Below are 25,319 nucleotides of genomic sequence, written 5' to 3' on the forward strand. Positions count from 1 at the left end.
GTAATGTCATGACACATGTAAAGAGCAAAGCACTGGAGTTGTGACTGCAGCTGAAGGACTGTTTTATTGTAAAATACAGGGGGAGGTGAGGAGGAGAGAGGGAGGCGGAAAGGGGAGAAACTCTGCCTGCAAAACTATATAATGGACTATATGAATAATAAAAGATAATACACATAAAATTATTATCAGAATTCTAAGGGTTCATCTGAATTCTGAAGTTTCAAGTGGGAAATATGAGAGTCTAATCCGGGTTGTCCGGCCATGGAATCTGTTCTTCATTATGCCTCTTGATTTTCTCATCCTTCCATGTATAAAACAAGTTTTTTTTTAATGAAGATTTCTTTATCTATGGGTAAAGGAGAGGGAGAGGAGGGTAGGGGGAATCTTCCACCTACTGGCTTACTCCTCAAAGGGCTGCAACAGCCAGGGCTAGGCCAGGATAAAACCAGGAGCCAAAATCTCCATCTGGGTCTCCTATGTGGGTGGCAGGAAACCAAGTGCTTGGGTCATAAACATTAACAAGTTGCTGGATTGGAAGCAGAGAAGCCACAATTCAACTGATATGGGGTGTGGGTGTGGCACATGAGGCCTAACCAGCTGTACCACAAGGCTGGCCCCCCTCCAAGTGTTTTTGGAGCATTCACTCACTGTCTAGGGCAAACTGTGCCATAGTTTTGGATAAAGTGGTGAACAAACTTACATGTAATTTTGGATTATAGAATAATTTAGTATATACCTAACTAATTCTGAAACCTTGAAAAAAAAAAACCTCAAATGTTGAAGTGAGTCAGTTGAAAACATTCTTTTTAAGATTTATTTTTACTATTTTTTATTGGAAAGGCGGATATACAGAGAGGAGAGACAGAGAGGAAGATCTTCCGTCCGATGATTCACTCCCCAAGTGAGCGCAACGGCCTATGCTATGCGGATCAGAAGCCAGGAACCTCTTCCGGGTCTCCCACGCGGGTGCAGGGTTCCAAAGCTTTGGGCTGTCCTCGACTGCTCTCCTGGGCCACAGGCAGGGAACTGGAAGGGAAGTGGGGCTGCCGGGATAGAACCGGCGCCCATATGGGATCCCAGGCATGCAAGTCGAGGACCTTAACCACTTGCGCCATCGCGCCGGGCCCAAGTTGAAAACATTTGAGGCAGGAGTGGAGTATACTGCCAGGGTTTTTCCTAAGAGTTTTAGGAAAGGTACTCTTGAGCAAGGTTGGTTGTTAGAGTTCCTGATGGGAGCAGCTCTGGGACGGTTGATGGTGAACAGCTAGGTTAGTCCTCCGCTAGAGATGACACCCCCAGGAGTGGTGTCTAGGCTCAAGAGGTGATGAATCGAAGCAGACATGTTGCCCAGTAGTGGGCTTATTCCCCTGTGGTTGGGCAGTACCAGCTTCGGCCCACCCTTCTTGTGTGGTGTCAGGAATAGCCCTTCGTTACCATAGGAGCTTCTCCTGGTTGTGACCTACTTGAGCCAGGAGCAGGGCAATGCACTGCAAAGACCTGGCTCTGTGGACAAGTGCGGGCAGTGCAGCCAGGCTGCTGAGAAGCCTGCAGCCCCAAATCAGGTCCAGAAAGCCCTGAACATGCATGATGACCAGTGAGCTGCTTTTGTTCCTGAAATTTTATAGCCTCCCTTTTGCTTCTTTGTACTCTTTCCTTCTCTCCCTCTGTGCTCCTCATGACTCTTGTTTTTGTTTCATATGCGGCTCAAGAAGGTGGCTCCATCACGGCTACCCTTGGCCTTGAGGTCACTTGGGCAACATTTTATGATCCCTTTCTTTAGTGTTTGAGAGTCTGGTTGTCTCACCCTGGCTCAGGGACCTATCAAACCCTTGGTTGGGGACAGCGGAGGATGTGTCACAAATAAGGTTTCCAGGGTCTGTAGGAGATATGTGAGGACTGGGCATCATACTTGCTGTCTGCCTGTGCTTAAGGTATTTTAGGGAGATGGGGTCACCGAGTTTACAGCACTGAAATATTCTTCTGTAAGAACATAAGAAAGTCCTATGAAGGCTTTGTGAGATGACTTAACTTTTGAAGAGAGGAAATTAAGGAAATAGTCATCAGAACACTGCCCCAGTGACAATGAAGCAAGACCCTCTGTGTGAGTAGACATGGCTTTCTTTATTTGTTGAATGACATTTAGGAGAAAGAAGGGAAAGTGTGTATTTTTTATTTTGTCTCCATTTTAGTCTACCAGCCTCACCACCACCACAACCTGATCTGCCTTCAGTGAAGTGAGAAATTGGGAGGGAAAGATATCAATTTACTTTATCCATTGATGTCATTGAACGCCTTGCATTGTGGTGGACCTCTATAAGGATGGGGGAGGGAGCTGGAAGGTGGGCCTAATGAAGAACCGCTCCAAGAGGTGAGCTGAGAGCTGAGTGTTACAGAGTGGCCTCCCCAAGCTTTGATTTCTTGTCTTCTGGTGAAAAAGCCCATTGTTACTTTCATTCGTTATTACTTCTCTTTGGGATTTCTTCATTTTCGCTATTGATTTAAAATGAAGTAGCCTAAATATGTGACCACAGCCATAGCAGGCTTCTGTAAGGAGGGTTTCTAGAGGGAGAGATGTAACAGAAATCAGAGCAATCTAGTTCCTCATCATTGAGCAGTTAAATTGTTTTTCCTACTTGGAGAGATGCTATCGGGAGCGGGTCATTGACAGTGGACCTTTGACAGCTGCCCTAGTAGAGAAGGTCCTGTCCTGGCTGGCTTGTACCAGGAGTCAGCTTGAGTGGGCCCAGTTTAGCTGGACTAGCACTTTATGTGAGAAGTTTAAATATCATTCTGACTGAGAAGTGATAGAAATACCTTTAATGAGGTCTGCCTTCAGCTTTTGGGTGTGGTAAATTATTTCCTTTTGGATGTCATTCAGCTCAAGCCAAATTGTTAAAGTCCTCATTGCTGACTGTGACTCTTGGAAAATGCCTCGTTTCATAAATAACAACCGCCTCGCATTGTGTAAGCCCCTTCTGTGAATGCAGCAGGTTGATAAAGGAATCGGGGTGGAGTGGGAGAAGTGGGAGGGGGCGATTCAGCCCCACCCATAAGCAGAGCTCATCTCTTCCAAGCACGTCGGGCTAAAACTCAGAGACTTGCTCACCAATGGGCCTTGATGAGTCAGTCTGGCAGGGCCCCTGCTCTAGACTCTACTTTGTGGCCCTGAGAACAATGAGATGCCATCTTGCTCCATGTCCATTGAAGACCAAGCAGGAGTTTGAAGGTTGTTTGTAGCAACAGACCTGCGCAGTCCTTTGTAGCAGCACTTTGTCGCTGTTAACTCACGTTGCTCTAAAAAGTGCATGTCACTCTTCTCTAGTGCTTGTCCGGAGCACATGTTCTGACAGTAATGATAGTTCAGATGTATTCTGCCGGGCATCTGCTGGGGTGCCCAGCGGGTAACCTAATCCAGAGGCATCGGAATTGTAAATACAACAGACAAATCATTTCAGGATGCCAGACTGAAGCACGGAGCATTGGCAGAGTGCCAGGAGCCGTTGATTTGGCTCAGATTCAGAGCTCTGTGTCTGTTTGCCAAGCAAGATTAGTGAGCTTGGTTAATTATACCTAGAATTTGTACCCCCTTTTCTCTCAATTATTTCTGTCTTAAACCAGCGCGACACTGACTGTAACTTTGCATCTTCTTTCAATGCTGATCTGTGGGTGAGTTTCTGCTCTTGATCTTGATGAGTTGGGAGTGACTGTGCTTACACATTTTTTTACCCTGGCCCCAGCCCAACCTCAGCTTTACAGAACCATGGATTGGCTATTGTATAATGGGGGCTTTCAGGTCTTACATTGGATTCTTTCTGTACCTGCTTCCATGTTTAGCACAGTGTCAATACCTCCTGATTAAGTCAACCTGGTTTTTATTCTTTAAAAGATACAGTGATCGGTGTTTCTAAATTTCCAGAGTAAATGTGCCTGCCACACACACACACACACACACACACACACACACACACACACACACACCGTCTTAGGTTATAGTGTTTGTTTTCTCCTTCTTTTTCCTTCTTTTTTCTTTTTCTTTCCCCCTCCTCCCCCCCTCCCATCTGCTGCCTAACTCCCAAATGCCTGTACTTCCCTGCCAAAACCTGGAGCTGGCAACAATCCAGGTGTCCCATGTGGGTGGCAGAGCCTCCCATGCACTTCACCACCTGCTCCCCATCAGGGTCTGCATGGGCAGGAAGCTGAAGTCCACAGCTGGCACCGTGGACTCCAGGTACAGCTTTCACATCTGGAGGAGCTTGCTCTGTATTTTTCAGGCACAAAATTCTGCCTGAGCCTGTTTCTTAGTCTTCTGGTTTCTGCTTATCTATGTAGTCCAAACTGAGTTGATGTACTACTTGGGAAGCTCAACCCCCACACATGGGAATCATGTCTTTCATATTCATAGTATTTCATAGGTTAATTTAAATGACTGGAATGGGTTTCAAAAATTCTTTCAATACAAATATTAAAGATTCAGGCAAGAGCATCCAGTATTATTGATACAAATGTGACTATTATACTTCACTATTATTTTGAAAATAATAATTTTCATTATTTTTGCTTTTTTTCAAAATTCACTACAGAACCTCAAGTTTTGTCTTTTTATTAATTATTATTAATTTTTTTGTTTCCCTTTCTCAGTAGAAATCCTTAAATTAGAAAGTTGGCCTCTTGTTTGTTTGTTTGTTTGTTTTTAAGAGACTTTACCGGAGGTCACCTACCTTTGCCTTTTGTTCTGTCTATAATCCAGTAGATATTGCAGAGCACAGAGCAAGGAGATGGGCAGCTATTGCTTAATTCCAAGGTTTTTGAGGGGCAGAGGGTGTCAGTTCTTAGAGATTTAAGTTGACACTGAGGGGTGCATGGTTAGCTTATGTCTGGGTTCTTGGCTGGTCAATAACGCTTATGACCCTCTTGTGTTCTTATGCAAATTTCGATGATGGCAAAATAATCTCCAGTCAGCCACATGATTGTTATTTCTTGCTCTGTGCCTGTGGTTCCTGGAAAAGGAAAAATAAAACCTACAGGACAAGACCAAACATCAAAGTGCTGTCAATTAGAAGATAACTGACCCTGTGGTCAACACCCTGTAGTGCCTGCTGCACCACAGCTCCATTCAACCAAACTGTGTTGGAGACAGGTTGATTTGCCATGGAAAAAGCAGAACAAGGGCACTTTATGGTAAGGATGGGAGGCTGGAAGAATGTGGGGGCCTAGGACCTGATGGTGGGCTAGCACCTACGACCAGAGCATTGTGTAGGGACTTTGTTTCATTTATGGATTAATTTGATATTTATTTTCATATTAATTTGAAAAGTTTGGTCTGTGCCTACTAGTAGGCACTAGGATGAATGTTTTATACCTTAAATACATCTCGTGCTCTTGGGCAAGTCAGTTCTCCAAGAATGCTTCATCTATAGTATTCATATAGGTACAACAATATATATCTTCTCCCAGAATTAGCAAGACTTAAATGCAAAGAAAGACTACATTTTCACCTGAAATGTACTTTTCATCCAGTGCTGTAAGTGCCTTGTTTTTAACTCCTGGAGAGAGAAGTCTCCAGTAACAGTGGACTTGACAGTAACCCTTGGAGGCAGAACCCAACCCAGCCCAGCAATGCTGGGAAGTTACAACAGGAATGTTGCTGTTCACTTCAGGAATGACACCACAAAGACTGTGCCACACACTAGGAGTTCCTCTCGTTTCCTGCACTACCTGGTCCCTTTCAGTTCTCTGAATTAACTAGACCAGTGGATTAATTCCACATTACTTTTTTTTATTCTTAGGAGTGGCAAAATCTCTTGATTTTCCCAAAAAAGAAGCTGTGGTTTTCAGTGGTCCATTAGCAATACCACCAGCTGAGAACATATTGTTAACACAAATTCTTTGGCTTTTCTCTTGGGAAGTTCACAATGTCTCCGGCTGATTTTTATTTGTGCTCAAGTTTGAGAACCAATGTATAAAACTAAGGCATTAAGAGGCAGCTATGGACCAACACTGTGTGGCCAAGTGTTCAGTACCTACCTTTAATAGCATCATTCCATATGAGCACCTCTTTAATGCTTGACTGCTTCACCTCTGATCCAGCTCCTCTGCATTCCACATGCATCAGCAGGAAATGGGACTGGAAGTAGACCAACTGGCACTCGAACTTGGGTCCCCATGGGATGGCAGACGTTCATACCCCTACCCCTATGGTGGCTTAACCTGCACCACAACTCAAGCCCCCTTAACAGGTGTCTAATAATCTAGGTATGCAAAAGAGAGTGAATTAAAGTACCCAGGAAAAATGGTAAAAGTCAATGATTTTTTATGCACACAGACTGCCTTGGGGGCCAATGATTCTGTCATTAATGGGCATTTACTAGTGTCAACTGTGAGTACCACACAGGAGCCCAACGTGGTCTTGGCCCTTGAGGATAAGAAGAATGTCAGAGTCAGAGAAGGCTGAAAGGTGGGGCTTCTTTTTTGGGGGGTGGGGAGTCAGAATATGTGACAAACAAATGGCGAGTGGCTCAATTGGAATCAAAGCTTAGAGGTGAACCCATGGCTGCCGCCTGCCTTTTGGCTGGCATGGAGGGCTTTGATTTCCCAGTCCAGTGTGTGAGCCTGTGCTTGTTAAGGCAGGAGCACCATCAGACCAGCCTTTTTTGTATTAGCCTGGAGTGGAAGGAAGGCAATTTCACTGATGGTCCCAGTGGATACAATAGCACCTGTTTTCAGATCCAGCCCCCACCCAGATACCCGACTCCCATCCTCACCTAGAAGAGCCTTCTACTTCTCTCTCCCTGTAACAGCAGCTCTTCTGAATCTCACCCCTTCTCTGAACCACAGTGAGTCTGTATCTAGTGAATTCCAACATGACTGTGGAAAGTGCTGCATCCCGTGGCCGTTTGCTGTAACAGTGAAGTTATCTCTGGACAAGTGTTGGGCATAAGTAAGGAAAATTTATCGCATCCTTCAGATTCCTTTGCCTGGTGCTACTCCTTTTCTTCCCCTGGGGAAACAAACTTTTGTATTTCCTTTTTAAATTTTGTCTTAACTGGCCATCTACCTTCTAACTCTGAAACAAGTGTTGATCAGAGTTATAATACAGGCCTTGCAGAGGAAGGGGAGTGTACCCTGAGGAGGTAAGAGCAGCCCAGATCATGGGCTGTTGACCAATTTCAGTCCAAGCCAACTTTATAGTGAGATTTAACCTGGCCTGCAAGGGAATAACCCATGTAAGGACAATGGCCTGTGCAACTGAGCTTGCTTGTAGGAATCAAAGTTGATTTCCTTTGCCCACTGGCTTTCTTTTCTTCTTCTTCTTTTAAGATTTATTTATTTTTATTGGAAAGGCAGATTTGCAGAGAGGAGAGACATAGAGAAAGATCTTCCATCCACTGGTTCACTTACTTCCCAAAGTAGCCACCGCAACAGCTGGGAACTGAGCCTATCTTAGGCCGGGAACCAGGAGCTGTTCTGGGTCTCCCGTGCAGGTGCAGGATTCCAAAGCTTTGTGCCATAACATACTGCTTTCCTAGGCCATAAACAGGGAGCAGCCGGAACATGAACCGGTACCTACCAGGGTTCCTGGCACATACAAGGCGAGGATTTAGACACAAGGCCACCACCCACTGGCTTTTGTGAAAATTCTCCCCTTGGTGCTTTTTGTTCATGAACTCAACTCCTACTCTTCAAGTAGACTTACTGAGCTCCAAGAGGCATGTTACCCAGCCTCCTGGTGCCTTGGTTTTCGTGTCTATAAAAGGGAAATGTTTCCATCTTGTGGAGTTATTAAGAGTGAATGAGTTAAGATTTGTAAAGTATGCAGAATGGTATCAGGCACAGCAAACACCATAAAAATGTTTGTTCAGTCAATTCATGTGGTCACTGGATTTCTTGAATTTCACGTCTGGGCTTGCTGTGTGACAATTCTTTCACTCAGCGGGTGTATTTGTCAGCATGTGGAAATGGAAATAGGGGGTTTTCCTGTCTTAACAGTATTACCTCAAGGTGGTTTTTCATGACATGTTTTGATTGGTAACTTTTTTTTTTTTAGTATATTACCATTCACTAAGTCTTGTCTCACCAGTGTCGTTAAGTTGTCATGGATTCTTTCCCAGTTTTTCAGATAAATTGCAGTTGAAAATTGAAAGAGAATCATACTTAATTCTCTGGCAATCCCACAGTCACAACAGTTCTTCTTTTTCTTTTCTTTCTTTTTTTTTTTTTTTTTAACTCTTCTGCCCAGCCCAGAATCTTTATAAAATTCCAGGTTCAGGTATATTCTTCTGATAAAACAGTTGTCTCCCTTCAGAGGTGGTTAAACAGCCTGAGTCCCACCCCCATGCTGCTTTAGGAATTACTCATGACTTTGTTTTGCCATGGCAACACGATAACTTGCAGGTCCATAGGATGACTTGCAGGGTTAATGGCTTCTGCAGAAGAGAGCAAGCAGCATGACTCAGGGGACATGGCCGCCACTCACCTTCCCAGCATCCAGGAAATTGCTGAAGACACGGTGTATAAAGTGCCAATGGGCTATGTGGGTCGTCAGGAGTTGGCTACCTTGACTCTGGTGGAGAGGGCATTAGAAAGGATATGGTTAAAAGCCTGTCTTATTTCGCGTTCTTACCCCGAGTTTGGCTGCCTTGCTCTGACTTTCTAATTCAGGGGAAGCTTTCTCCCCGGTGACTGAGGGAGTGGTGGGGGAAGGAGGGAGGACTCTCCAAGTGTTTGCTCCCTCCCCGGGCCGCCTGGCTATGTACTCGGGTGTGGGCTGCCTGCCACCCTCACGAAGCGCACGTAGCCCTGTCACTCAGTCATCACCCAGCTGGCTTGGAGCCAGGCCTTCACGGGAAGGGCAGCCTTCCCAAACCCCAACGGCCTGTCTTGCTAGGGCCGCTGCACGGGGGCCCTGTGTACTGTGCCTAATTGCAGGGCTCTGGCTGAATCCCCTCCAAGGAGAGGAATTACCCACAACTGAGATTGGAATGACAATAGTCTTTCACATTCCTGGCCTTTTGTGGCTTCCTGGGGGAGTTGAGGGAGGGTGAGGGGAGAGATTCACTCAGAAGTTCATGTCTGAAGTGCAGGGTTTCTGAAAGACAGTATCAAATGCAGGGAGCCCTCAAAGCTTGCAAACCCACTGTCACTTTATGCAGCTTCCTTGTGTGTGAGTGTGTGTGTGTACACGCCTATTTCTGGGGATTGAGGTGCTCATCTCAAAGATCCCAGGGAACCTGCTAGCACTGTGATCACTGACCCGGGACAATTAAACCAAAGGTCCCATAGTCTAGGTTGTTGCTGATGCTTGCTTGGATGGTCCTGAAGCTAGGGCCCAGTTTACCCGAGGACAGGCTTTCAAGTAAGACAGGGGAATTCTTTGCCCTTTGAGGCTTGTGTGCCCTTGTCTGACTCAGCATGTGGGCAGACTCACCTTCCCAAAGCAGCCGAGAGTTGCCATCAGGCTCAAACTTTGTTTTTTCAGAGCCGGGAGGCTTGCTCAAACTTTGTTTTTTCAGAGCCGGGAGGCTTCTGAGCTACCCCAGGGTTCTCTGGCATCTCAGCTTTCCACATTGGGAAGTGAGGGTCTGTAGCAACAGTGGTGCTGTAGGCTTGTAGGCTGGAGAGTAGAGGTATTTTTAGTGTGGATTCATGGTGAATGAGGGAGACAGACATCATTTTCATTGTGGAAATAGAACAGTAGAAAGCATTGTCGCGAGGGAAGGCCACTTGCCTGCTTGGCATTCTGGATCTCCCCACTTGTGTGGGCAGAGGCTGACACAGCAAAGAGAATTGTGGGAACTGGGCACTAGTGTTGCTGCCCACCAACTGCACCTCTACTGTTTCATTACGTCAGTCTCTAATGAGAGGCTCTGGAAGATTTGGTCTTCATCAACAACTTAGATAACCAGCAAGATGCCAAGATAAGGGATGATGGTTTAAGCAACTTCCTCTCTTTTCTGCTTGCCTTAACTGTGACTTATTTCTTTATCACTGTCAACTTGAAGTTAGAATGAACGTGTAACAATCTTGGCAGGACTTTTTGGGCTTGTGAGTTAGTGCAGTTTCATCATCACGTTTATGTGCACTTGCATATCCTCAATGGAACCACCTGGCAGGGAGTGTGAAGTTGGGTGTCAGTGACATTTTGGGGAAGTTTTGTGGCGTTGCCATTGTCTTGTAAAGAGGCCTCCTGGACATGGTGCTGCAGGTGTTAAGTGAACAGTGGAGCCCACAGAGTAACCTTGAAAATCCCGTGAACTTGAGTGAAGAAGCTGGTGGAAGGCTAAAGCTTACATTATAAAAGCCAAACAGAACATAGTGGAATTGACATTTTGGTTTAACTTGTCATTAGTTTTTTTTTTTTTTTTTTAAATAATCAACCTTGTAAAAACCATGCCCAGTACAGATTTTCCTCTCATTTTGGCTTTCCCTGAGGCTATCTGGCTATTGCAGTTTGAATACTTAAAAGACTTTTTAAATTTTTGTTTTTTCTTTCAAAAATAGGATTTCCATTTTAGAACTGCTTCTAGTACATACAGTGCTTTTGTGCTAATTATTATGCCCCATCCCCCTTCACCTCCAGATGAATTACACAATAGGGTCCTTCCATCAGTCATGAGTGTAGGACAAAGAAGTGTCTAACTTTGGGCCGCCCTGCTCACTGTCCACGCTCAGCATATGCTGAACACAGATTATTCAGAAACATGACTCTGATGTGTAGCCTTCAACTTCTTTACCCACAGCTGACTAAAAACATTTGCAAGTTGGTCACTTATGCTCTTGTCCCTGGAAAGAAACGGGCCTCATTTCTATCCAGAAAAGTTAGCTATTGCATGCTCCCTTGTGATATGTTCCTTGGCAAAGGGAGATAGATGGTTTTGTGTATGTGGGCAGGCATTGGATGTCACAGTTAGGGCATTCCTTGGACGGCCTGTATCCCATAGTAAGAATATCAGTTCTGCTTCTGAGCTCAGCTTCCTGCTAATGAACACCCTGGGAGGCAGTGGGTGACTCCTCGGGGCTTTGAGTTCCTGCCATGCACCTGGGAGACCGGAAGGGAGTTCTTGGCTCCAGTGTCAGCCTGGTCCAGGCCTGGCTGTTCTGGGTATTTGGAGAGTAAACATCAGTTTGCTTTTCTGCCTTTCAAATAAAAAAAATAAGTAAGTTTAAAAAGCCTTTTTAAAATGTTGTACTATCATTTGTTTAAAACCATTTAATCAGCAAATCTGACTCCAAAGTCATGAGCAATATAAAATCCATTTCTTTAGGAATACAAAGTGTGATGGTTAATACAGAAGTGAGAAGTTTAACCAGAGCATATGGATGCGAGATGATCATGGTTTCTGAATGTGTGATGGAGGGGTTGTCCCTGTAATCAGGGTGTGACTGATTGCATTCTTCAGTATTCTATTTAGGTTTTGCAATGAAAACTGTGCACTTTTTGTTTTCTGTGGGCATTTTTTTTTTCTTTTTAATTAGTTCACCAGTAACTCTAATGGAACCACTGTTTTTCTTTTCTACTAGTGGCTTTGGGGAGTATATTTTGGTATTGTGACAAATCTGCCTGTACTTGTGTGTTTTTAAAGAATGCATACATACTTCCTGTCCAAACATGGCTATTTGGTGTCTAGAACTTTTGTGCATTTTCTAGAATCAGCCAGGGAACACCTGGCTCACCCCCTACTCATTTCCTCCTGCACAGAGCTATGGAGAGGCTCCTGGAGATGGTAGGAGACGGGAGTTGGGGCAGTAACCCATGGGGTCAATGGCGAGAGTGGTGATGCAGAAGGCAACATGTGGATTTATTTTACTGTCAAGAATATAACCATACGACTACACTATGCTACATTAATGTAGATGACACCACCATGTTATTGTCTTCTGTACGATCGGCTATTAAGCCAATCAGGAAGTTTGAGCAAACAAAAAGCCTGCAATAAATGACATCCTCCTGGTATGTGTCAGTGTTATTGCTTGGCATCATTGTTTCATGAGCATTAAAAACACTCTGGCCCCATTCGTACAACAGTAAAACCTTGAAGCGTTTTCCTCCGTGATAGACTAAATCCTTCCCCAGGCTTGATGAGGTTCAGATAGCAGCTCAGTTAAGCCAATCCATTTCCGCAGTTTGTTACTGCCCTGTGCACAGGTTGGCACATAAATGAATGGCTTATTTTCAGTGTGAGGCTTGCCCCTCAGGGCATCCTGGAGCTTGGTGGTTTTAGACCCTGTTGAAGATCAGCAAATATTTGGGAATGTACCTATGGCAGGACCCATGTCTTATCGTGTTCCAGAAAGCTCACTGATTAAAATTTACGGAATATAATTTCAACAAGCTTACTGCAGCTTGTAATGATTTCCTTCCATTGTTTCAAGTTGCATGCATATAGCTTCTGGAACCAGGAAAAAGCGTGGATATTCACCCTGGCCAGAAAAGCTCTCTCTCTTCCTCTCCGGTAAGCAATCAGATAGTTTGCTTACATTTTGGGGTTTTTGTCCTAATGGCAAATCCCTTGGAATTGTGCTAGCTCTTCTCTATGTGTGTTGTGTAGATGCAACAAGTACCAGAGACTGTACTTTTGTGATATTGTATCTACCTTTAGAATTATTTTTTTAATATCTTAATCCAAGCTGAATCTTAAGGCAGATGAACTACTTCCTCAGGTCTCTAGAACTCTAGCTTTTTTTGTGTTGATGCTTGGATTAATTCTTTGATCTTCAATCTTCTAAGGTGGAGCAACCCATGTCCTGTCTACAGAGGAAAGAAATGGGGCCTTAGGTCACACAGATGTGGAATGGGGTAGACAACAGGCATCCAGACCCCTGGCCTTTTCCTGGAACAGAGCAGCTTAAGGACCAAAGCATAGTGTGGGCTTGAATGAGCACTTTTTCTTTTTACACCCAAATGTAGGGAGGCTGAGATGATAGGGAATCCAGCCAGTCATTGTTTGTGGCTTAAGTGACTTTCATTATTGGCTCAGTGGTGGTTCTTATAATCCTAATAGCTGCTTTCCAGAGATGGTGGGTAATTCCCTACTCGGTGACTTCATTTAATCTCTTCCTTTCCAGCTAGGCCCAGCATTTCTGTCTGCTGCCAATTCCATTTTCCCCAAGTCATCCTTTGCTTGATGGTACCATCGTTTGTTTAATCTTTACTGTAGCTGTCTTAGTATTCCACCTTCTGAAACTCTGTAGCTGTCTTAGTATTCCACCTTCTGAAACACATTCAAGCTAACAGTCTAGCTCCAGCTCCAATGATGCCGTGGCATTGGCCTTTTCAGCATTCTAAGGCAGGAAATGGGGATTGCTAAGGCATGAAGCTGTCAAGTGTGAGAGATAAGGGTGATTGAAACTTTAAGATCTTAGTGAAGCCTAGTCATCATTCAGCCTTCTATCCTATGGAGCATGTGTTGTGTGTGAAACCTAGTGCTGCATTTTTGTGCTGCTCTGTGGAATGATTTAGCATCCACGTGGACATGGGTTCATTGAACTATTAGTGTGTTTCAGAGTCTATCCAGCAAAGAACGTTATGAATTGGACCCCTGTATGCATGTTATAAGACAGGTCTTTAAAATGAAAGAAGTAACAATCAATGTAAATGGAGTATAAACTTTTTAGAGAATTAGTCTTTTACTAATTCATTGCTGTATCCATTTGCTTTTGAATGGAATGAATGAATACTTTCTCTCTGTTAGACACTGGCCTACCTACTAAAACAACATCAGCACACAAAAAGAAATCCTTGCCCTCATCTGACACTGCTGGCTTACTATTTTCTCTACATACATCACATTCCTATAAAAATGTGTTTTTTTTTTTAAGATTTGTTTATTTTTATTACTAAGTCGGATATACAGAGAGGAAGAGAGACAGAGAGGAAGATCTGTCCGATGATTCACTCCCCAGATGACTACAACACCCGGTGCTGAACCGATCCAAAGCCGGGAACCAGGAATTTCTTCCAGGTCTCCCACATGGGTGTAGGGTCCCAAGGCTTTGGGCCGTCCTTGACTGCTTTCCCAGGCCACGAGCAGGGAGCTGGATGGAAAGTGGAACTACCAGGATTAGAACTGGTGGCCATATGGGATCCCGGCACATTCAAGGCAAGGATTTTAGCCACTAGGCCACTTTGCCGGTCCCTAAAAATGTTTTTAAAATATGCAGAGTGCCATAAAGAAAAGAAGTGGGTTTCTGTACTTTACCCTTCCCATTCTACCCTGTTATAAATTTTTCCTGGAAAAAATTAGAGGTTTGTTAACTTGTCACAGTAATTTTAAGTTTTATTTATTTATTTTTATTTTAAAGGTAAACTTACAGAAAGAGAGATGGGGGTGGGGGGTGGCTTCCATTCACTGGTTTACTCTCCCACTGGCTGCAATGGATTTGAGTCATCCTCCATTGCTTTCCCAGGCAAAAGCAGGGAGTTAGGTCCTAAGCGAAGCAACTGGGACACAAGCCAGAGCCCATTTGCAATGCTGGCACTGCTGGTAGGTGATTAACTTGCTGCACCACTATGGCGACCACAGTAATTTTCAGGAAAGCTTTCTGCTTTATTTCTCTGCCAGTTGGATACAGGTAACATTTGTACCAAAGAGGAGGGCCTCCTGGTACCACCTACTTTCATATCTAACAGGTAGGAAGAAGAAAAACATGAAGAAGCACACATGAAGATATATGTGTGGTTTTTTCCCTGCAGGGGATTTCACTATGTTGTCCCCGCTAACATATTTGCTTTCCGTTGACTGTTCTTTCTTCAGTCCTAAACATTTTCTTGAGCAAGCTTGATCTTTTTTTGTGACTGGGTCTTGTACGACTTGAGTGATGCTGTGATTCAGAGGCACGTGCTCAACAGACATGACCCCTAAGCTCCGCCTCTAGTGATTCTCATTTTGTGGACCTGGAATGGGAGTCATCAATGGTTTTCTCAAAGCAAGGTGTTGAGGAAAGACAGAACGCCCTGTCTCGATGGAGGGCTCTGAAGTGTCCTAAAGCTGAGCCATAAGACATGACTTGGATGTTGTTCTTACATGCCAAAGAGGCTGACTAGACATGCTGTGCCTGTACTGGAGAAGTCAGCAGTCTCCCAAGGAGACTGTTTTATTGTCTGTTCACCAGTGGGAAGAGAAGTCTGCCTCGGTGTTATTAACCAGCTTTCTTGGGATTTCCTTGTAGGCAATGGTAGCCTGCTACCCGGGAAATGGAACGGGTTACGTTCGCCATGTGGACAACCCCAACGGTGACGGCCGCTGTATCACCTGCATCTACTATCTGAACAAGAACTGGGATGCCAAGGTATTGAGGACTAACGGGAGCATGCATGGAATTAGGAAAGCACAGGAAGAGTTGAGATCCTTCAGAGGAAAGTTCTGCATGTATAATAGCTCTCTCTCTGCTACTGATGAATCGTGTCTTTGGTTCATTTTTTCCTTTCCCTCCTCCCCCATGAGATCAGTACTAAATTTGATGAGCTGAAGATCAGGTATATAAAACTAATTTGGAGGAGGTTAGGTATGATCATTATTAAGATATGGAATGGGTGCTCGACAAAGGGAAGGTAATTTAATCTTTAGGATTGGAGATACATTTTTTTAGTGTAATTCTGAGCTGATGGGACTCTCAGTACAGAATAGGATGTACGTGTTTCCCTCCAACAGCAACACTGAGAGAACAGCACAAAAATAGAACTTATAGGATTCGTCCCCAAGAGAAATTTCCCTCACACGCCTCTTTCTCAGGGTGATACATCTTGCTGATGGCTGCTTGCCATGGCTCACTATAGTGCATGTGTGCCAAAGGCTTTGTGGCTTATTTTTGTATTTTAGAACACACACACACACACATAGAGAGAGGGAGAAAGAGAGAGAGATAGAGACAGACAGACAGTCTGGGCCCCTGCTTGCAAACGATTGTCTGGACTTCATACACGTTCTGAAAGTTAAGCATGATTTAAGAGTCCGGGAAGTTGGGGACTTCTGAAGCTTTTCTGGCTTTTGAACTTTCTGCGTCTCCATTTCCTGTTCATTAGAGCAAATGCTGGCTGTCATAAAAGCAGGGTATTTTATCTAGGGTCAGAAAAACAAAACCTGGGAAACCAGTGAGTTAGCGCCAAGGCTTGTCTCCTTTTCTCCCTTTTGAGTAACGTGACTGAAATGCAGCCATCTGGTCCCCTGTAAGGTTTTCTGAGGTGCCCTCATAGGCAGGAGGAGGGATTGTAGGTCAGTAAAGCAAAGCACAAAGTATGAAATCATTGAGCAAGTCATTGACTTCCTGTTAGCCATAGGCATTGTGCTGTGGGGAAGATGTTGATACCTTGGGCCTGAATGCTGCTCTAAACTTGGCTATTCTTGCAAGACAGATTGAGTACACATGCAATAAGTTAGTCATTTGGAGCCAGAGCTATGGTATCGTAAGCTAAGCCTCTGCCTGTGATGGCACCAGCATCCCATTTGGGTGCTGGTTTATGTCCCCACTGCTCTACTACTAATCCAGCTCCCTGCTTACAGCCTGAGAAAGCAGTAGAAGATGTCCCAAGTCCTTTTGACCTTACGGTCACATGGGAGACCTGGAAGAAGCTCCTGACTCCTGGCTTCTGATCAGCTCAGCTCCGGCCATTGTGGCCATTTGGGGAGTAAACCAGTGGATAGAAGATCTTTCTCTTGCTCTAACTCTGTTTTCTGTAAAGCTGCCTCTCCAGATACATACATACATACTTATCTAAATCTTTTTAAAAACATGAAATAAAATGTGGTACCCAGTGTGAGGTTGAAGTAAAACTTGGAGAATGGCATTATTTCCAGGTAGAGCAGAAATCTTATTCTTGGTCAGCTGTATGTGAGGCTACGAAATAATCTACCTTCTCTGTGGTCCCCAGATACACGGTGGAATCCTGAGAATATTTCCAGAAGGCAAATCGTTTGTAGCAGATGTGGAGCCCATTTTTGATAGACTGTTGTTCTTCTGGTCAGATCGCAGGAACCCGCATGAAGTGCAGCCTTCCTACGCCACCAGGTAGTAGATTGGGCAATGATTGCTCTGCAGGCGCTCATGACGAGCCCCTCACCACCATTTCCAGGGAGCTCTCTGAACCTGGGGACACAGGGAAGACTGAGTGACCTAAAGCAAACCCATCTGCAGTCCTTAAAAACTAAAGGGGGAGATCGTGGCTTCTTTAGTACTAGTCTATGTCAAAACTTCATGCAATCACATTACAATCACAAAGGGTCCTCTCCTCCAAAATTAGAGATAACACATGAGCCTACTTCAAACATTTCATAGAAAATGGAATTTAAATGTAAGTCTATTTTGGTGCAAAAAAAATATCTGTTCATAAAAGGATCGTCAAGAAGCACTTAAAATATGAATTAGGAGAAAATCAATGTGAATTTCAAAAAAATTTCACATCAGAATAAACTTATATTTAAATTACATTTTTCCACCAACTCTTTGAAATGCCTTGTACTAAATGCCAAATCGTCTTGGACTCTAGAGGTGCAAGCATGAAATCTACCTGGAACTTGTTTTATGGAGTTGGGTAATCAGGAGCTGTCATCTGTGGCCGAAGTCTGGGCTTATTCCCCAGTCACACAATGGCTGACTCCACAGGGAGACAGGAGCAAAGCTAGAGTAGATGGAAAGTCTTTGGGAAGAGTTCCAGTAGATAATCAGCCAAGGAGACTTCCTGAAAGCCAAGCATCCATTGTTCCAGTTGATCCCAGGGATGGGACAAAGCCAATTAGTGGGCATGCAGTGGAAACCCTGAGGGCATTCTTATTCATTTCTTCACCATAGTAGCCAAAACTAGAGGAAAGAAGCCAAGAAATTTGCAGGTCCTGTGATTTAAAATAAGCTGTTTACCAAAATGTTACCTTCTGCCCAGTGTTTTCCCCCCAACGTCGATCACCCAGGCTTTGGCAGAATGATGTTCTTCTAGTCCTTTATGTATAGATCTCATTGACCTGTCGCAGTCCTTGTTTAATTCCCCATCGCCCAAGAGAAAAAGGAAGACCCAATCACAGGGTCAGTGAACTCATCATACCCGGATCATGCCTGGTGCATACCTGGAATTCCTTCTGTGTTCCATTGCATTTGAATGGGGTCAAAACCAGAGAAGTTAATTTTAAATTAAAATTGGAGTGAACTTCTGTTGGTTTGACAGACGAGTGTGAGAGCAGTATGGTAAGCCTAAACTCCTTATCCCTATTTATCTTTCAGATACGCTATGACTGTTTGGTACTTTGATGCCGAAGAAAGGGCAGAAGCCAAAAAGAAATTTAAGAATTTAACTAGTATGTGCTCACTTTTTTTGTTGTTGTTGTTACAACTTCTGATTAAGTCAATCAATGACTTTGAATTCTGTATAATCTCTAGTACACACGTTTGTATTGCAGTAGTGGTTTAGTGTCGTGTATAATGATATCCTGATGGGTTAATCTTGAAGCCTTGGCCTTTCCTCTTTTAAGAAAAATGGAAAGATCAGCTTCTGAGACTGCCCACTGGTGGTGTGATGGGAAAATTAACTTTGCATCATTGATGTTAACCAAAGGAGCAGTTAATCTTGCCTGTGATTCTGGAACATTTTTAAAGGAAATGGAAATCAGCTATGGCAGTTTATCTGTTATGTTGGCCTGGGACCAAGCCTCCTCTGTATGAAAGCAGGGCTCATGCCATATGCACTGAGTGTGTATCCCCTCCAACCAGGATTATAAACCAGCATCTCCCCAAATATGTCGCATTACGACGTTAATCTTGCAAAGTTGGCTTATGCAAAGGTAAATTACTGCTTCTCAAAATGTGGGAAATGCTACACGTTCTAGCTCTGTTTGGAACAATCACAGGGCTCCCTGGCCTGTGATTAAGTTTCTGAGAAACTGCACAGGAAAAAAAAAAACTACAAAAACAAAAAAACAACAACAGGTAATGTTGCTTCGCCCATGACCCATTTGGGCAATGTAGTTATCAAATGCCCAGGGAAGCAAACACCATTCGTGGAGCTCCATCAGAACGTTTGGCTTGATGTTCTGAGATGCATGTTCTGACTGCAGGTTCTTTTGGTTTGATTTGCTACTGTCTTTTCTTCCCTAACCCAGGAAAGAGCGAGTCTGCCCTCACCGAAGACTGAGTGTGCTCTGAAATCTGCTGGCCTCTTTCATTTTCGTAACCCTTCTCGCCTGCTCTTTAAGTTGAAATCCAAAGATGGCCTCTTCAATGACAACAAGCTTACCGTGACTGTTTGCCTCCTTCATATCCCTGTCTTGCGTGTGGTACTTCGTGTTTTCTTGCCAAGACTGCGGTGACTGACAGAGGCGATCTCTGCCAGATGGACCCCCTTGCTAACTCCAGGAAGACCTACAGACGTCCTTGCTGGCCGGCGCTGTAGTGGATAGGTTCGGTGAAACTGGCTGCTGAAACACAAGCCTGGGAGCACCAGGATGAATCTTCCTCGCACTTTATGGACGCTTCCTGCCTTGAAAGGAGGAGGTTTGCAAAGAAACAAACAAACCATGGTGACAGATATCACAGAGAGGCATTATTCAAATCTCAACAACAGGAAACAAATTTATGTCATCTGAACAATTTCCAGATGTTCTCAACCCAGGGGGCTGATGGGCTTTCAAGAGTATCAGCACAACCTAATGGCGTGATTACCTCTGGAAATGGCTGCTATTATTGTGGTCAGTTAATAACTGTCCCAAGGCGTGGACACATGTAGATACATATATTCTTTTTTTAGCTCTTAAAATCTGAACTTTCTGCCTCTGTCTCATTTTCCAGAAAATAATGACATTCTGATCAATGGTGATAGCACCCTTTATTCTCTTTTTTCACTTTTTACCCGGGGAACCTCATTCTCTCAAAGCTAACACTAGATATGAATTCTTCTATTGTGTGGTTGGAATAGAAATTTGAATTTAAATCAAAAGACCAGAGAAATCTATCTTGGTAGTTTGGTACCAACCTCTGAGAAGAGCATAGGTAAGTCTACTGATGTCCGTACAGTAGATGGGCATGTCTTGAACAATTGGAGAGGGAAGCTAGAGTTGGAAATACAGACTTCCCAGGATTTTTTCCCCTAGTTCTCATTTTTATTGAGCTCACTATTATTTGACAGAATCAAAAAGTGTCGGGTGCTGTATTATAAGTAGGAAATCAGAGTAAAAAAGAAAAAGACTCAAGCAGTTATTGGAATTCTTCCATGTTGCCTTTCCCTTCTGCCTCATCAGCCCCACTGCAGGTGACAGTGTGGCGTGAATCATGAAACTTGTTAGAGCCGTGGAAGCATCTCCTACTGCAGTCAGCAGAGACCCTGTTGCCTCAAGAACTCTGTGTTGAGCACCCATTGTATGAAACCTAGCCTTCCTACTTTGCATTTCTACTTGTGTTTTTTTTTTAATTCTTGCTTGAAAACCCTAAGAATATTGAGGAGCCAGCAATATTTTCATTTGTCATGTACAGATATATATACTTTCCAAGAAAGAAGTTTATTTTTTTTTCTTTCCTGGTTTGGGAAAATTTCCAGATAAAACTTATCATCATTCATTCTCACAGCTGCTCCATTTTGTTTCACTGTAGTGCTTACCACCTTCTAACTTGTTATGTAATTTACTTATTTATTTTGTTTATTGTCTTTTATCCTTCCTCTTGAGTGTGAGCACAATGAAGACAGGGATTTTGTATGTTTTTAATCAATGCAATATGTATTCCTAGCACCTAACATAGTGCCTGACACACAGCAAGGGCTCAGTAAATACTTTTGAATAAACACTGTCTCCTATGTTGTAATTCTAATGGTTTGATTCCTTTTCTTCATCTTTGACAGATGTGCCTACTAAAACCTTACCACATTTAAGCTAAGAGTTTTAGACAGCTTGGCCAGACTGTCATTTTTATGTTTCCATACGTAAGATACACCAACCATTGGCCACTGTGAATGTGAAAATTGATAAGTGATCATTCTGCCCTTTGCCTCTTGGGACTGTGATAGCTGAAAGGTGGCCACTGATAGCCTTTGGCACAGTTTTGAAAAGCAGAAACCAAGAAAGAAAGGAGGATGTGTATTAGGAATGTTATATGACTATGTTTTCATCATAATTAATATCATGAGATTGGTAGTGCCACTATTCTGAAGGACTGTGATGTAGTTCCAAGAGCGTGTCTTGTGTCATTCAGGTGAGTCAATATTTTGGCTTGCCAATAGATCTGACCTTTTACACCTTGCTATGCCTTTCAGACAAATGTTCATAAACTAATAAAGTAGATACCAAGTCCATTTTCATGCATGCTCATGAGTGAATCTGAGTTAAGCTGGAAAACAGAATGTCAATATTCCATGTCTGGTTTTTGCTTTTTACTTTATACCTCATTTAGGGGAGGATTTAGCCCTGCGGAAGAAACATTATTTGGCAAATAATCTGATCAATTTCATTTATATTCCTGGCAATGAAATGTTAAGAACCTACCTCACCATTACATCATCTATATAGTGCAGAGTCCTTGATAAGAAATTAAATTTTGAGCCAAAGATCCAATTTCATGGAAATCAAGTCTTACCTAAGTGCATTAAATAGATCTCTAATAGAGTAGTTAATACCAATTAAGTGCTGGGCCAACTGAATCATGATTTATCCATTCAGACATGACTTTGGTTTTCTTTAAATAACTCATTGTTTTTAGAGGCTGGGTCATCCTGATTTCTTTGGGCCATTCAGTCTTGAAATGCCCTGTATTGTTTTAGAGATTGGTGATGGAAAATGGAATTCCAGATGAGCAGTTGTTTAAGGTAAGAGTTTAGATATAGCACATGCTTTGATACTTGATCCACAACAAGAACCAGCACCAGGGAAAGGCTTCCTAAACCTTTAATGAAAAATATCAACTTTGCTTCAGTCCTGAATCTTCTGAATGGCTGAGAAAGAAGTGAGCAAGGTGATTAGAGACTGTGATCAAGACAGTGGAAACAAGCAGTTCTTTTAAACATGAAGATATCTGCAGTTGAACTCTGTTGGATAATGTCTATCTCTTCTGGTTAATATTAAAGACCCAGTCTATTTTTAGCCCTAGTCCACTGCCAAGCAGATAGGATTTTTAACATGCTGCCTTCCCACTGCGCTGATTAGTTATATCCTTCGAGAGGCCGGATTTATCATGGCTTATCATTGCGTGGTCAGGGTCAGGGTTAAAGTGCCGTGATGTACAGGGGCTAAGAACAATGGGTAAGATGACTCTAAATACTCAGAGGATACCTATATGCTGAGGCCTGTGCTACGTGCTCTCAAGTGTTTATTCTGCGTAACCACTGTGGACAGCCCTTCCTCTTCCACAGCTGAGGAAATGTGTTCAGAACAGTTCGGTGGCTTGTCCAAGGCTACACAGTGACGGAGTGGCACACCAGGATTTGACTCAAGACCTCCAGCTCCTCGCTATTTGTTGTCTTTGATACCTCCTTCCTGCTGAGGTGGCTCCGAACAAAAGAGCAGGAGGGAGCGGAGAAGGAGAGCTTGCAATGTTTGCTGCTTGATATTTTTATGTAATGTTATGGTTATTAACAAAGGCGTCATGCCTTGCGTTCTCTAGGAGTGTCAGTTATTCAATAAAAACCACAGAAGCAGAAAATACCGGCTTTCTGAATGAATTCTTTCTTGACTTTGCAATGGGATCTCCCCTGCACGTCTCACAGGATTGTGTCGGAGTGTGGGGCTCCTTCTGGGTGTGAGCTGGATGGGGTGCGCCCTCACTCTTGTATCCAAAACCGCTGGATGTGAACGCACACTGTGATTCTTGGTGTAAGGTGGAGACTTTGTGTCAGGCTGCAGCACACTGGGCCATTCAGGCAGTCTGCAAGCTGTCATCTTCAAGTCCCCAGGTCAAGGAGGGACCTGACTTCCCAGCTTGGGCTGGAGGGAGAGCCGAAAAGTTAGCGGGGAGTTCTGTTACTGACGGTTTTGTCACCGCTGTGTAACAAGGGCCTGGGCCATCTTTACTAATGTTTTTAAGTGACTTATTGAAGACTGAATCTTAATTTTGTTAAGTTACACAGTTCTTTGAATTACGTTTCTTTCTTGGATCTTGTTTGTTTGATCTTGGATAAATGTAGCATTGAAGAAAGTCAGCTCTGGTGCAAGGATCCACTGCTGCAACTAAGATTTAAGATACATTTATGGTCCTGGTGTGGTAGCCTAGCAGCTAAAGTTCTCGCCTTGCAAACCCTGGGATCCATATGGGCGCTTGTTCTAGTCGCAGTGGCCCCGGTTCTTATCCAGCTCCCTGCTTGTGCCTTGGAAAGTAGTTGAGGATGGCCCAAAGCCTTGGGACCCTGCACTCACATGGGGGACCTGGAGAAGGCTCCTGGCTCCTGCCTTTGGATTGGCTCAGCTCTCTGGCCATTGTGACCACTTGGGGAGTGAATCATTGGACAGAAGATCTTTCTCTGTCTCTCCTCACAGCATATCTAACTTTCCAGTAAAGGTCAAATCAATTTTTTAAAAGATGTGTTTATAAAGGCTATAGTGATTTTTCTTTAAATGTTGGAGAAACAGCTCAGATGAGTGAGCAGTGAGTGAGTAATCATTGCGTCACTAGAAACAAATGTAGTAGGTGGTCTTTTGTGCTTACTTCTTGAGAGAAAAAGCTCTTGTCCCTGCAACTGATGCATGGTTTCTGGAGATGTAAAAGGTGATTTGAGATTAAGGAATATAAGGAACATTAAAGGACTTTTGGGGGAATTTGGGTGTCGGAGAGCAGGGTCTGCGTGTGCTGTGTGTTTGAAGGGAGCTAAGTTCACAGGTCTCTGAGAAGCTGCAATGGGATGAGAAAGAGCTATTCTGGCAAGTTCTTCCTTTCAGAGGCTGGGCAGGGATAAGGAACAGTGGCAAGCAGCTGGGGAAAGCCTTCAATATTCAGACTGTCTGGGGTTTGAGAGTGTTTATGGGGACCGTGTTACCTGCCATAAAATTCTGCAAAGTGGGATATCCTCAGCACCTTTTTCTAATGGACTCTTTCTTTTTTAAGCTAACACAAGCACGTGGTTGGGGGTGTGAAATGCGCTCATCCTGGAAAGTATTGAAGTTTAAACAGAAATCAGTTTCTTCCAGAAACAGGTTCTTGGCCAGTTGCTGATGTAGTCCCTGTGGGTTTTGGGGCTTGACTCATGCTCTGGGCTGTGTCGGAGCGGAGCTGAACAATCCTGAAAGCCAACACCTCCTCAGTGGTTCTCCCCAGCACGTTGGGCACGTTCGCTCAGTCATTTCCTCCCATTTTTGTGCTTATTCATCCTGTGGCTTGCATTCTTCACCCAACTGTGTTGTTGTTGTTTTTTCCACACTCCTGCAAGGAGAGATAACATTCTCAGGTCTTAATTCTCATCTGATAAGTTTTATTTTTAACCAGTCCGGACCTCCTTCCCTCTGCTTCTTTTTTCATGAGCCCATGCACGCACGCGCACGCATACACACACACACACACACACACACACACACTTCTTCCCAGAGAGGTGTGTGCAAGGAATGCCTAGTCACAGTGTCCGGTGCCAGCGTCTTTCTCTGAGGGCAGCTCGTCAGAATCCTAGATTCTGCCTTAATTTCCCAGGGCTGGGACATTTCCTCTTGTGCGCGTGTTCCTGTTTTCAACCAGCCCTGGTGTTTCCCTTCTGCGTGTCTACATGGTCCCTTGTGTTGGTAAATTGTATTATCTTGATAAAAAGAAGCACTGCTTTGCGGGGGGAGGTGTGGAAAGGAGACTACTGTGAGTTGCAGTGATTACAAGGTACTGGTCACCCATCAAGGATGGCCTGGAGCCACTTACAGAGTAGACATCAAAGGACTCGGTCCACGCTGATGCTCGGCTTGGGAGAGGATCCAACACTGTCCACCCAAATGGAGGGCAAGGGATCGAGGTTTTGTTTTATTGTCATCTGACCTCCGACCATGGCTTTCCCAGAAAAGTCTGTTGGGAATCAACTGTTATCTCAGCCACTCAAGTCCGCACACATTCCTTTTTTTCTTTGGAGCCTTTGCCTTCCCCGACTTCCCCTCTTCAAGTATGACTAAATACGGTTACGGCTGAAACTTTTCCAAACTCACACAAGAGTCAAGAGGAAGTGTGTAACCTGGAGAGGGGAATGGGGTTTGCAGGGGCTGACTGCATTCTCCAGAGAGGGGTGTGCATGGGAATGTGGCTGGAGACGTGAATTTCATGGCTTCTGACTGCGTTTTGTTCTCAGTGGACCAGTTGTCTCTCAAGTGTCACTTAGCTCTATCATACATCATGTCTTTAGTTACTTAACATCTCCTACAGCCATGATAGGCATGGGGAAACATTTTTTTTTTAATGGT

At 43.9% G+C, this 25,319-nt stretch overlaps 1 protein-coding gene across 16 annotated transcripts in view; it reads left to right on the top strand.

The window, feature by feature from the left end:
* Nucleotides 1–20,772, top strand: part of EGLN3 (egl-9 family hypoxia inducible factor 3) — a 101,704-nt gene extending 80,932 nt beyond the window's left edge. For 15 of the 16 annotated variants that reach the window (XM_040970124.1, XM_040970125.1, XM_040970129.1 and 12 more), the window contains 4 exons: nt 15,166–15,285; nt 16,865–17,001; nt 18,205–18,278; nt 19,080–20,772. In XM_040970124.1, coding sequence (XP_040826058.1) covers nt 15,166–15,285; nt 16,865–17,001; nt 18,205–18,278; nt 19,080–19,111 — 363 coding nt within the window. In that variant the 3' untranslated portion in view covers nt 19,112–20,772. Of the gene's footprint in view, nt 1–15,165; nt 15,286–16,864; nt 17,006–18,204; nt 18,279–19,079 lie in introns of those variants that run through there. The other variant, XM_040970137.1, reaches the window with a different exon arrangement.
* Nucleotides 20,773–25,319: the final 4,547 nt, after the last annotated feature.

This window comes from Ochotona curzoniae, unplaced genomic scaffold, assembly GCF_017591425.1.
Source record: "Ochotona curzoniae isolate NIBS_2020 unplaced genomic scaffold, NIBS_Ocur_1.0 scaffold_4701, whole genome shotgun sequence".
Classification (NCBI taxonomy): Eukaryota; Metazoa; Chordata; class Mammalia; order Lagomorpha; family Ochotonidae; genus Ochotona; species Ochotona curzoniae.